At 35.1% G+C, this 14091-nt stretch overlaps 2 protein-coding genes across 5 annotated transcripts in view; one reads left to right on the top strand and one right to left on the bottom strand.

Annotated features, from left to right (window-relative positions):
• The window catches only part of LOC117116135 (translational activator of cytochrome c oxidase 1-like), an 8103-nt gene extending 7811 nt beyond the window's left edge, over window positions 1-292 (bottom strand). The window contains exon 1 of the mRNA XM_033260116.1: window positions 152-292. The gene's annotated coding sequence lies outside the window, so the exon portion shown is untranslated. The remainder of the gene's footprint in view (window positions 1-151) is intronic.
• The window catches only part of LOC117116134 (DDB1- and CUL4-associated factor 13-like), a 25032-nt gene extending 11020 nt beyond the window's left edge, over window positions 1-14012 (top strand). For 2 of the 4 annotated variants that reach the window (XM_033260114.1, XM_033260113.1), the window contains exons 2-11: window positions 3990-4077; window positions 4371-4570; window positions 5176-5283; window positions 6462-6551; window positions 7727-7882; window positions 8990-9150; window positions 9798-9962; window positions 11070-11205; window positions 12128-12291; window positions 13115-14012. In XM_033260114.1, coding sequence (XP_033116005.1) covers window positions 4008-4077; window positions 4371-4570; window positions 5176-5283; window positions 6462-6551; window positions 7727-7882; window positions 8990-9150; window positions 9798-9962; window positions 11070-11205; window positions 12128-12291; window positions 13115-13202 — 1338 coding nt within the window. In that variant the 5' untranslated portion in view covers window positions 3990-4007 and the 3' untranslated portion in view covers window positions 13203-14012. Of the gene's footprint in view, window positions 1-431; window positions 548-3989; window positions 4078-4370; window positions 4571-5175; window positions 5284-6461; window positions 6552-7726; window positions 7883-8989; window positions 9151-9797; window positions 9963-11069; window positions 11206-12127; window positions 12292-13114 lie in introns of those variants that run through there. The other 2 variants (XM_033260112.1, XM_033260115.1) reach the window with 2 other exon arrangements.
• The last annotated feature ends 79 nt before the right edge of the window (window positions 14013-14091 follow it).

Genomic DNA, 14091 nt, shown 5'->3' with positions numbered 1-14091 from the left:
GTAATTGCGTATCATTTGGGTAATTCCCTATCATTTGGGTATCATTTGGGTATCATTTGGGTAATTCCCTATCATTTGGGTAATTCGTCGGACCCTCCGATCCACGGAACACACGGGACCACACGGGTGAAAAAAATGTTTAAAATATTACCACACGAGAGTAGTAGTACTTAATAATCAATAGAAACCAGAAAGAAAGGTAATTATCCAAATTCCATTAAAAATCGATCTAGGCCTAGGCTAGCCTAGGTATCTTGATTTCGTTTTGTGGGTTTAAATTTCCTATCGCGTCTGGCTGAGGCTATCGGCACTGCCGCAGTGCGAAAAAAAGCTGCTGTTTTCTATCGGCACTGCCGCAGTGCGAAAAAGCTGCTGTTTTCTATCGGCACTGCCGCTCAGTAGGCACTACCATCGCGTCTAGTCTCGGTATGTAATGCGTTGACATTGTGGATCTGTAACGCATTGACGTGTCAGCAGATGCTGACACGACCACCGAATCCGTTTGAATGGCAGCCTTCAGTTTGTAACATGTGAGTTTCAGATATAGGTAAGTATAATGAATAAGGACTAAAGGAGTTTAAACAACATACCCTCCTTTCTAAGAAGAAAAAAAAATGATTTTGTGTACGTTTTAAAAGGTTAAAATAAAAGCATTTTTACTTGGAGGGGTAGGCTAGGCCCCTGCCCTTAGGCCTGGGCTAGGGCCGGCCTGGCCTAGGCCTAGCTAGTCCTATGTAGCCTACCCCTAGGCTAGGGCCGGCCTAGCCTAGGCCTAGTCCTATAGCCTAGGCGGGCAAGTTGCATACTGCTTACTTTTTAACCGAAAAGGCCACTGATTAATCTCAAGAATACAAGAATTTATAATATAACATACTCCAAGTATTGAAACGGTTTCTGGACAGAACGGCAAAAAACCAAAACTGCAATAGGCCTAAGTCAAAACAGCAATGACCAAAACGGCAATAGGCCTATAGTCAAAACGGCAATAAACCAAAATCACAATATAAAAGTAGTAAACATTTAAATAATTAAAACTTTAAAATACAGACAAAATGAGGCTAAACAATTTATGTCAAAAGTAAAAAAAGCGCGAAAGAAAAAAACAACACTATAATAATAATAATGGTAATAATGATGATGATGATGATAATAAATAACACTTTAAAATAATATAGGCTATAGTCATGGATGTGTAAAAAAAAAACATATTACAAAAAACAAAACACGATTCAGAAAATTATAAACTGCTGCCCGCGCCCAGTGGCACATCATTCTTGGCATTGATTTTTGCTCCTTTGCCGTTTTGGTCTATGCCTATTGCTGTTTTTATAGTTTTCATTGCCGTTTTGGTTTGTTGCCGTTTTGGTACTTATCATTGCCATTTTGGTTTATTGCCGTTTTGGTCATTGCTGTTTTGGTTTTTGCTATTTTGAACTGCTCCCATTGAAACATGATAGCGTGCATTTCAATACTTGGAGTATGTATTATACTTGCTTACTTTTTATGGCCGCGCCTACTGCTGCTGCAGGTAATTTAAATTAACTAGGCCTAGGGCCTAGACTTAGGCACGCTTCTGCTGCTAAAATTGATTGCCTGCTGATGAATGTCTTACTACTGGAAAACTGGTACCAACTAGTTTTGTGTGTCTACCACAGGGGCTCCTGTATGAACTATTTTTAATATTGTTATCGTTATTATTACCGTATTATTAATATATTATATTATTATTATTATTGTTACTATTATTATTAATAGAATTATTGTAATTACCATATATATTAATATTATATTTGTTTTTTATATGAATTTACCAGGAATGATCTGTTCCTTTGTACACTCGCCAACATAAGAGAAACTAATAATATCATGAACATAATTTCTAGTATTATTATTTTGCCATATTATTTTATTATTTATTGTCTATATTATTTTTATCACTTTAAAAAAAATTAATTTCATAAGTTATATAATGGTGAAAATGTTCAATATTCTGTGGCAATTTTTATTATAAATGATTAAAAAATTGTAGTGAAAATGATTTATGTTTATCAGTAGCAAATTTTCTTATGCTATATTTTCATATTATTTTGCATTATTATTATATTATTTTTATTGTCTATAATATTTTTATGGTTTTTATTGTTAAAAATTATAATGGTAAAAATGTTAAAAAATTTTTATTAAATCAAGTGTGCAAGTAACAAGTTAAAAGTCATAAATAATAATACGGACGATGTTTCCTTCCTGCCGTGTTATGGTATACGCTCAGTATCCCAAATACTTGCAAAAAAACATGTCAGGTAGGGCAAACATCGTTCGTATTATGGTATTTGAATTAATTTGTTAACATAGAATTTTATAGTGCCAAACTGAATTTGTAAAATACTATGCAGTAAAGTTACAGTTTAACTACTGAACGTTTTACATATTTGTGTTCGCGGCTAGATTACAGACATTATCATCCTAAATCCAATCGCGAATATTGTGTGAAATCTGGATCCATGCCTACATGAAATTGATTGAAAGCTTAAAAAAAGTTTAATAATTTTTTAACAAAATAATGTATTCGGAATTATAGCAGAGACGAAGTTAATGACAATGTACGAATACGGAACACAAGCGTACACACTGCCATCACATGTGTTGTATCTAAAAAATCCGGTCGTCTATGTTATTAGCATCTGGACTACATTCCTAAAGGCGGCGTACAAAGAGCGTGTGCTTCAACCTGAGTACGTGGAATCCCATTTGTGGGAACATTTCTTTCCAATTTTTTAAAAATAGTAATTAGTTCCAAGCAACTAGTACAGGTAATTGACCTAGGAAGGGAATAAATTTTTTTCGGCTTATTTTATAGAAAGAAGCCCGAAACGGCCATTAACATGTGTGTATTTATAAATAATATTGAAACTATACTTTATTATCCATTTATTTGTGTATTTTATTGTCGGAATCAGATTATGTATCAACATGGAAATAAACAACGAAATACAAACCTTGTGACACATTGTTCACCTCAACTCATTACTTTTATTTCAATCATTGTCATATAATAATAATAAAAATAATAATAAAAACTTCATTTAACTACGGAAACACTTGTTCACCACAATGGTGTTTTTCAACAAGGCCGTAAGACATTGTACAACTCGACAAAACAGAAATTGAAACAAAAAAGTAAAAATAGACTTTAACATTAACTAAACTGAATTATCGTAAATGAAGAAAAAGGATGCAAAAAGGCAATATTTACAATTCATTTTTAATAAAGTATTTTATTCCATAACCTGTTTATAAATAACTTGTGGGATCCCACAACTGTACGGCACGGTAACTATGATTTGTGGCCGAGTTGACCTGTGGCCGAGTTGACATGTGGCCGAGCTGACCTGTGGCCGAGTTGACTTGTGGCCGAGTTGACCTGCTTCCGTTATAATTATGTAATGTAATTTGGTTGGATACGGAAGTCTCAAAGCACTGGAGGTGTGGACTAGCTCGCACAGTATCTTTCGTCTCCCCTAAGGGTCTCTTCGTTTCCGAGCTACCCGGTAAACCGGTACTCCAGCTATCTCTTGCCTGTCCACAACAGGGGCTGTATGAATCAGTACACCAGTGTAACTCCCTACACGTCTTGAAAGATGTACTGGGTTCTTTATGGTGCAGACAAGCCATTTTGTACGCTTGGCCTACGGTTTATACTCCTTCTACAAGGAAACTTGTTCCACCACCAGACGAGCGTGCTATTTGATCCAGCGCCGATATTATGGTTGTAGGTTGTGAGGCCCCTTAACCTCTCGGACATTCAACCATTGTTATTTATATCTATATTTATATTATATTATTATTAATTATAAAAAAAACTAGTCTAGAGGCTTAATATGAGCCTAAGGTAAATACATAGGCTGTGAGAAGGTTGCAAATCTAACACAGAGCCACAAAAATTGCATTTTTATTTTCACAAATGAACAGGTCATTTCTCTTTCTTATAGATTTAAACTTCAGCAACCATGAAAGTGAAAGTACTTTGTAGGAATCCTGATGATTACGTCAGGGAAACGAAAAAAGACATTCAAAGAGGTAAAATACATATGTATAGTTTATTAAAAAAACAAATTATAACTATTACCCATTGTTCCCAACTTGCTGGATTTGAAGGTTTATGTGGAAGCTTAAACGATTTTCCGAAGTCTTAATAAGTTTATTCCTTGTTTAACTCGAAAACTTGAAGGTCACTTTAAGCTTCTGTAGGTTTAATTTTTGTTGTCTATTGTTGACCAGTTTGGCCTGTTAAATATATGAAACTAAAATAAAGTTTGTACATTTTAGTATACAGTAATGTCAAATCATTCAACTTTTTCATATTTCACAAGTTCATCGGAATTATGATCCGTCTTTGCATCCCTTTGAGGCCCCACGCGAGTATGTGCGTGCCCTCAATGCTACGAAGTTGGAGCGTGTATTTGCAAAGCCTTTTCTTGGCTCGTTGGATGGGCATACTGATAGTGTTCACTGCATGGCTAAACATCCCACTAGCCTATCAACTTTACTCTCTGGTAGCTGTGATGGTGAGGTATGTATTTTATTTTGTTCATATTTTATCCAGTTTTTATAAAATTTTACCATGATAAGTCTATTTTGTTAGGCAAAAAATGTGTATAGCTTTGTGGTTGTGGTGCATGGTACAAATTTCCATGTGCTTTATTATTGTTTTTCAAATTCAAACATTCGTTTTAAGGCAATGTCTGATAATGATTAGACATGTCAATACTGTAAATGTTATAGATATTTGTTTATAAAGATCTGATTCATATGGCAGGGGCGGGTCCAGAGATGTCCGAAAAGGGGCCAGTTGAGAGACAACACTACAGCACGTCCGGGGGAATACCCCTCAAAATTTTTGTTTTCTAGACGCCAAGAAATAGGGCCTAACCTCTGAGGCATTTTGGGTGATCAATAATTTCTTTTGCTTTCTTTTTTTTTTAAACTTTTCAACCCATTCCCCTTCTTTTTCTAACTTTCCAACCCCTCCCTAAATCCACCCCTGTATGTTTTTTATTTTTGCACCACTGTGATGAATATGCATGAATAAAGTGACATTTTGTGGAGGCTAATGTATGCTTGTAGAATGTGTGTAGAAGCAGTAATTATAGTTTAGCTTTTAAATTGTTTTCGTAGGTAAAGATATGGAACTTGGCTAGTCGCAAGTGTACAAAGACACTGACAGCACATACTGGTTTTGTCAGAAGCTTATGTGTTGAGTCAAATGCAAATTACTTCTTGTCTGTAAGTATAGTGTTAAAGAATAACCTAGTTGTGCAATGTCCATTTTATCCTCCTACCATTTTTATATCCCTGTATTTATAAACAAAACACGGCGTACCGTTCGCTGATTGTTAAACTGAGTACAAAGTAGCATAAGAGTGTGGCAGTGCTTTAGTACAGTGAATCCGTAATACTTTTACTCATAACTTTGGCAATAGTAAGTTGATTCCATTAAATGACCCATCAATTTTAAGCTTATAATGTGAAGAATAAGAATATTAAAAAGTTAATTTTCATTTATGGTCACTAGTTTTTTGATGGTAAGTCCCATATTTAAAGAAAGTAACTAATAATACAATTGTGGTTACATCAGCGTCTACAAGATTTAACCAATATCAACCATTGTGACCATTAACCAGTTTGACCAATAGTTAAAATTATTAAAAACCAAAGGATCCACTGATTATACGTAAATAGAATATGAGTATGGTGACTCCGAAAAATGACAGACATGAGGCCATAGTTGATTCTACGTTTCGTTCTTTATTGGAACATTGTCAAGAATGAATAGTTTAAGTCCAAAAATACTGACAAACATACCAAAAATCAATACAAGATAAATTTTGACCAATTAGAAAGATGTAGGCGGATCATGGAGACAAATGATATTCTGATAAATAAATTGATAAACAAAATAAGATTGAGGTAAACAAAATGATTGTTTTAGAACAAAAGCAAGTTAGCACTTATGCTATGTGAATAATGCAAGCTCTTTAGAGGCTCTGAGACCATAGTTTAGACTAGGCTTGTATCTTCTTATAAGGCTTCAGCAAATAAAATTTCAGACCAATGTACAGAACCATGAATAATATTAATATTTTCAAATAATAAGGACTCAATAAGAGATTGTTTGGATGTATTGTCAGCCGTCATAAGATGTAGACCAATTATATGGTTAAAACCTTCACAACTCTCAATGTGTTCATGTACACTACTGTTTGCATTACGAGAATGTTCAACAGTTAGAACTTTTAAGCATCTATCTGTTTTCAATTGCCTATATAACTGTTGAGGCATCCAGAATATTATTATAAAATTATTAACTAACCAAGGTTTACAGTAGTCATTAACCAATGTAGCCAGCAACCATTGTGACCATTAATCAATTTGACCAGTAACCAATTTTTTTTTGTGTTAAGGTTGGTGATGATCAGACAGTAAAGCAGTGGAGCATGTCCTGTTCCGAGACTGAATCTGATGAAGCCCCAGTAAATACTATAATAGGAAAGGTAAGCCAACTTAGCAGTGCACAGTTGTAGAGCCGCAGGCTTATCCTCGGTGGAAGCTACCAGGGCTTGACAGACTGTTTCTTTTACGGCCTGACACGATATTTTTTAAATCTTAGCACTATTGTACAGATTAACAGAGGGGATTTATTTATGTGACGTAAGCGAGTCGCGAAACATGTCGAAACAGGTCGAAACAGGTACAGATTTTCAGTAGTTTTTGGCTGTTTTTTGCGTTGTTTTACCAATATCAAGACTTGAAAAGTAGTGGAATATGGTTGTGACATATAGAAACCCCCAGTGTATGAGATATGCGCACATTCCTGCCAGCAATTTCAGAGAAGATAGGTGAAATTACACCGGGGCAATTAGTAGAATTAATATATAGATAATAATAATAATAATAATAATAATAATAATAATAATAATAATAATAATAATAATAATAAATGATAATAATAATACCCAAATATGTATGTAGCGCCAATTCCAACAAATGTGGCAAAGACAGCCAAACCAGTCACTCATCGCAAAAATCGATTTTGAGTTATTAATACAGTGTTAGAGTATAAAATAATAGCTATAAAATGGTAAAAAAAATCGTTCAAATCGGACATTTCCTTATGAAGTTACAAGCGTTTAAACATACAGCTGTTTAAAGAACAATATATGAGAAATCAGCCTTCAAAGTTTATGATTTCAGGCATTTCTTATGCAGAAACTATCATCAAATCCTTAAAAAGTGTTGTTTTAACATTGAAAAGGGGGAAAATAACAGCATAGAATGATGTATAGATATGTAAAGATTAGTTTAGTGCAATAAAATAGATTTTTAAAAATTTGACATTCCAGCATGTTTTGGCCATTTTCTCTTAAACACAATTTGCGACAAGTGACTGGTTTGGCTTGTCTTTGCCACAAATGATCAAAGGCGTTGTATAACATACGATGGCGAACCAGCACAATGTGCAACCTTCTCTGCTCCCTGGGGAGTATACCTAGTCGTGCTCTACTTATTTAGTGCACAAAACTAGTACAATCAGTGTAACAACACCCTACCAGGTACCCATTTATACTCCTAGGTAGAGAGAGACAAACGTATACATTAATCGCCTTATACACGAGAATACTATAGTAATGGAATATTTACTTTAACAGAATGCACCTTTTCATTTCAGACTATTTTCATTGCCATTGATCATCATTGGAGGAAGCAAGTTTTTGTAACAAGTGGACAGAAAGTGGACTTGTGGGACATCAATCGTACAGAGCCTTTGAGGTCATTCACTTGGGGCACCGATAGCATCCATAGTGTAAAGTTCAACCCCATTGAGGTGATATTACTTTTTCTTGTATATTAAATACAGGTTTCCCTCTAATTAAATACCCTCCAAATAGAGCCGGTCATGTGACTTAACTTGTGTATACATGAAAAACATTACGGTGCGATAGCATCAGAAAAGATAATGTTATGGTTATGAAAACAACCACCCATTGTTTAGGTAAGAAATAAATCTCTAAGAAAGGCAATACGGTTGTGTTTACTTACTTATCCTAGCGTTCTCCAAGGATTGTATGCTTTGAAGTTGAAGTGATCTTTCATAAACCTTAGCTATTCCTAACATCGCAGCGTAGTTCACAGGTTGAAGACCATCATGCATACCTAACCATGCCATGGATGTGGAGGGCCTAGGAATAACATTTGTCGAAAAATCTCAATGTTTGCGGCCAGTATCCTTTACAGAATTAGCAAACCATTAAGGCAAAGTTCTCAAGTTTAATTTTCAATCAATTTGGTATAGTTTACCAGGAATTATGATGATTTTTACAGCAATAAACAAGGGACGGCCTTGATAGCAATCACCATGTAAAGCACAGCTGAGTCAGTGGATTGTTTATATCCAACACCCAAGTTAGGTCACATGACGCCCATCACCGAATCCCTCATTAAAGACAACCTTCAATTATAGAACACTTTTCTGTGGTCCCAAGTTAATAAATTTTTTTTATCTATATTATTTTAATTAGAGACCGAAACCCCAGTCCCAAAAGTGGTCTTTAATTGGAGGGAAACCTGTATTACATATAAGCGCTAAGAACTTTATTATTAACTGCCACTGTAGAAAATCTTTTTCAGAAATTTAGGATTTGATTTCATTTAGTGTCAGTTAGGATGTCATTTATTTGTTACATGATGTAACTGTTCTTATGTATTTTTTAAATTTTTTGTTTAATGTGAATATACTGTAATTATTTGTATAGGTATTGTATTTGGTGTGCTATTAATCCGTAGTACAGTCAACTTGCAGGAAGATTCTAAGACATGTTTGCCAATAATCTGATTCTTGTGTCATTTTAAACATCCATTTCTTTCATTTTTGTCTAGATTGTTTTAATGTTTTTTTTTTTTTCTAATACCTTTTGTATTAATTCTTTATTAGGTTTCTGTGTTTGGTAGTTGTACAGCAGACCGTAATATAATATTGTACGACATGCGTGCTAATGCACCGTTGAAAAAGGTGATCATGTCCATGAAAACCAACACTATTGCATGGAACCCAATGGAACCATTCATGTTTACAGCAGCCAATGAGGATTACAAGTAAGATGACATCATCTACATCATTTACATTATATCTTGGCATGTTGTGGCAAAATGGTTAAGTTGTTGCGCAGGCTAGTATTGAGTAAATAAGCTATAAAAAAAGTGGCCTAAAATTTTTTTTTTTTCATTTTGCACTGTAGATCAATAGTTTAATATCTAATTAATCATGACCCAAAGTCCTTGTTCTGGAAATGGTCAACAAATTGTATATCTAAAGTTATTTTGGTAGTTAATTCTATTAAACAATGTATGCACAAATAACTTTGGAAGGCAATTACTCAAAATCATGTTTATCTCGAGTGCTGTATTTCACTTCACAATAACTAAGGCTTGAAATATCCAATTTCAATGAATGACCCCTCATTTTAAAAATTGCGTACTCAGGTGTCTGAAAATAACAGTAACATTAATTTCACTTTTTGCTACAACTTAGCCATTTTGCCAAAACATTACCTCATTTGTGGGAAATATTTTATTCCTTTACATATTAGGTTACAAATATCCTAAAAAATAATTAGTAAACATTTACAGAAAAATCCAAAACAATGAAAATCTAACACTTATTCCAAAATCTAATACTTATTCCAAGTATACCTTTAAGTATTTAAAAATATCCTTAAACCGGTTTTTTTTTTCCCTGGCAGTTTGTATACATTTGATGTTCGCCGATTAGATCATCCAGTCAATGTTCATATGGATCATGTTTCAGCAGTGGTGGATGTTGACTATTCACCAACAGGCCGTGAATTTGTTAGTGGAAGCTTTGATAAGACAATACGTATTTTCCCAGCAGATAAAGGACGTAGCAGGTAGTGTATATTGCAGTATAGCGTTGAATATTATTCCGTACAGGAATTATTAGTGTATTGGATGGTTGGTACTGAACTGCTACATTCAATAATTCAGGTTTTATGTGTTATCTTCAACGTAAGGTGCAATATGACTCATTTTGTGGTAGCTATGTGTAGTTGTATGTTGGGTTACACGAGTAATGATGTAGTATTTATTATTTTATATGCATTATTTTAGGACACCTTTTAATTGAGTATCAAATTAACCATATCTTATTTGTCATAAAAACCGAAAGGTCCACTGATAATCTCAGATAAGAAAGTATAATACATACTTCAAATATTGAAATGCACGCCATCGTGTTGGGATTCAATATTTCGACATTAATTATATCATCAATCATTCCTGATGATGACAGAATTAATGTTGAAATATTGAATCCCAACACGATGGCGTGCATTTCAATACTTGGAGTATGTATTATACTTTCTTATTAATTATTGTAATCTGCATTGACTTGTAGTATTATTTTTTATTATTTTTATTGCCAGAGGAATACAAATTTTCAGTTGTATTATTGGCCTATAATTTTTATTTTATTGTATACAGTTTATTACATCTTATATCATTGAGTAATGATATTCCATCCTTAAAGTGGATTTGTATAACTTGGTGGTTAAGATGCTTGCTTTATAATCCCAAGGTGATGGGTGAAATTTCTGTCATGGTAACATGATTTTCTCTCTTGACTCCACACTCTAAGCCTTATATCGACTTTTTAAGCCAGCCACTCACCGCGTCGCAACCAATCTTAACTTCGTTCCCTGTGAGCGCTAAATGACGCGACACCGTCTGCTAAATTTTAGTAGCAGTCTGAACGAATCGTCATTGAAAATGTTTCATTACACGCGCCCACCAAGGGTGTTGCGTTCTCCAGATAATCGCGTCGATTGACGACCGTTGCGTGCAGTGAATGCCTGGCTTTAGTCTATGCAGGCATCTTGTGTGTACGTCATTTGAAGGGATTGTCACACAAAAATTTGATGTTTCACATATTCTTGTGCCTAAAGTATTTCGTGAATTCTGTTTGATGATGATGATGCATGCTATTCTTCAATTTATAGAGAGGTATATCATACCAAGCGTATGCAACATGTGAGCTGTATAAAGTGGTCCCTGGATAACAAGTACATCCTTTCAGGGTCAGATGAAATGAACGTCAGAATCTGGAAAGCAAGGGCTGCTGAAAAACTTGGAAAGGTATGTAGGTGATCCTGATTTAAGCCCCTTACATCGCTGGTGGAAGGTGGGTGGGGGTGGAGAGAGAAGAAACATTTTTAAAGAAACATCTCATTTTTACAGTATCGTCCTAAAGCATTGTCCACACTGTAACATTTTATGTGACAAAAACTGTGATATGCCTATATTTGGGTGTAACATTACACCATCATGCCCATGCATGGGTGCATCATGCAAATTTGTCACATCAAGTTTTTTACTGTACACAGAGCAAACAGTATACATACTTATAGCTTACTTTACAATGTGGTTGTTTGTTTGCTAGGCCTAGCCGAGAATTACATCACGTAGGCTAGCCCAGGGCCGGCCTAGGCCATGTCTAACCGCTTATAAAAATGCAGAAAAAAACACCCAAAACAAATTAGAATAAAGTTATCAACTAACTAGTGCATTAAAATTATTCATATACTTACTAATACTACTTTACCTATATAAAATTAAAATGTAACGCCAATATTTTTTATTTCAATAAGTTTTTTTCACGAATCGGTAGATATCTTGAAGTATGACAAACAACCTAAGTCAGTGGTGCGTAACAAACAAAAATAAGATAAGCTAGGCCTAGCTGCTGTACGCCTAGCTGACACAGTGTGGCTAAGGAATGTTTTGTTTTTCTGAGCATGTGCAGATTGTGCTTATCTGCCTCATCAGCATAACAATACCACACATAAAGCTAATTCAAGTTAGACGGCTTAAACCAGCCAGCTTCCTATCCTGGTAACAATTAAAAGTCCTTGGTGAAACCTTATTAGCATATTGAAACTTTAGTGTCGTCACACTGATGTTGAGGTCACATGAAAATGTCTATTTTGAAAATCAGCTTTACCCTGTCAATGAATTTTCGAATTTGATAGAATTTCATGATTTTTCTTTCTTCTCATAGTTAAAGAAGCGAGAAGAAGCCGCTTTCCAATATAATGAAAAATTAAAAGAAAAATACCAGCATCATCCTCAGATCAAACGTATTGCACGACATCGGCACGTTCCAAGATTGATCTACAAAGAGACGCAAACGATACGAATACAAAGACAGTCTCTGAAACGCAAGTGAGTATATTTAGATTCAGGCAAGATACAGTAATGCAAATCATTTGATAAACGTTTGCAGTTATTTTACCTGTAAGTATGACATTTATGCTGAGTTAATCAGCCAAACAAGATGTGTATAAAACACATTACAAAATAAAAGACAGAATTGACAGAATAGACACCAAGTACAGGCTACCAAAATAGTATTTACTGTCATTTATAAAGTGCTCTATGCTGGAAAGCTGACCCCAGAGCGCATACGAAATACAATTAGTTGAATGCGGATAAGGTAAAATTTTCAGGCACCACATGATGCAGAACTGCACAGGACAGACAGAAAAGACACAAGGTTGTGAAGCATTGTGGTGTTCAATCAATTAACAACGATGTTTATAGCCGCGGCAAAATGCGATGTTCAGTGGCGCTAGGAGAATGGCATTACTCAAGGTGCACATTAAGTACTGAGGTTAATTAACAATGCTTATTATGATTATGAAAAATATAAAAACAATAAACAATTTGCATGTGTGTTTACGAGGCAAAAGAACCTTTGTTGGAATAATTTGTAGCTTAATAATGGTCCGAAGATTCTCAGGCTCTTTGGGTGCCAGGGAGCTCAGCACAGCGGATTTTGACCAGATCCTGCAATGTTTAGCCGCAAACCATAACTTGTAACCTCTGTTTAGGGGTTCTGTTCCTTATATACATATGTATTGAGATTTGCTTATCATTATACACTGACTGTCCTAACTTAGCCAAGCAATTAGACCAACTAAGAATATACTAAGTATGTTTTCCAATGGTAAAGTAATGTTTTGATTATTACATTGTTTATTCACAGGCAAGACAATAGGAGAAAACACAGCAAACCAGGCACTGTACCAATCGTATCAGAACGTGAAAAGCATGTTGTTGGCAGTGTTGAATAACATCAGAAGCCAAGAAAAGAGGGCGTGCTGAATCCAAAGCTGACATAATATCACAACCAATGTTGCTGTAGCAGACGTGTTGTGAGAGTGGTTTGAAGCTGAATATTTTCAGTGACGGCGCCAGTGGTGGTTAGACAATTTCCCCTGTTAGACATTCATAGATCCCCTGACGTTTGATGCTACTTGAGGATTTTGGACTAAAAACAGTAATAGCGATTCAAGTTGTTGTAGTTGCAGTTCTTAATACTGTGGTATAAGCTAAACGCACACTTTTTATCATCCTAAAACCATAAAATCTCTTCCTTAATCCCAATCAACTTAATTTCAACTGAGATTTTAGTCTGGGACACTGGCCAGAGTCGCTAGAGCACTGTAAGCCCCTCTCGCTTAATTTCAACCGAGGTTTTATTCTTGGACACTGGAGAGAGGAGGTGCTACTGCCCCTTAATCCATTCCGGCTTAATCCCAACGGAGGTTTTAGTCTGGGACACTGGCCAAAGGCGCTAGGAGTAGGTAGTCACTTGTTTTGGATTCCCTCTCAGACATGGGTGGGCCTCCTGTCAGCAAATTTTCCTTGACTTGAGTGTTTAATTCAATTTGCTATGATGAAGGTGTTAAGTTGATGATAAAACACCATACACTATAAAATCTGTGTCTGTCCAGATGATGTTTTATCTTACTTTTCGATTATCAAATGTTAATTGGGGAGCTGAAATCCATGATTGATTTTAGTATCCCTATTTTTTCAAGATTTTGGGTTGATCAGGATTGGACGAATTTCTTTTTACCTAATCATATTAATTAAAAAAATTTGTACTTAACTACTTGTTTTGGTTACTGGCCAAAGGCGCTAGGAGTAGGTAGTCACTTGTTTTGGATTCCCTCTCAG

The sequence above is a fragment of the Anneissia japonica genome, unplaced genomic scaffold (genome assembly GCF_011630105.1).
Source record: "Anneissia japonica isolate Jap-2015-1 unplaced genomic scaffold, ASM1163010v1 scaffold287861_len940595_cov192, whole genome shotgun sequence".
Classification (NCBI taxonomy): Eukaryota; Metazoa; Echinodermata; class Crinoidea; order Comatulida; family Comatulidae; genus Anneissia; species Anneissia japonica.
This window is presented reverse-complemented; position numbering and strand designations above follow the sequence as displayed.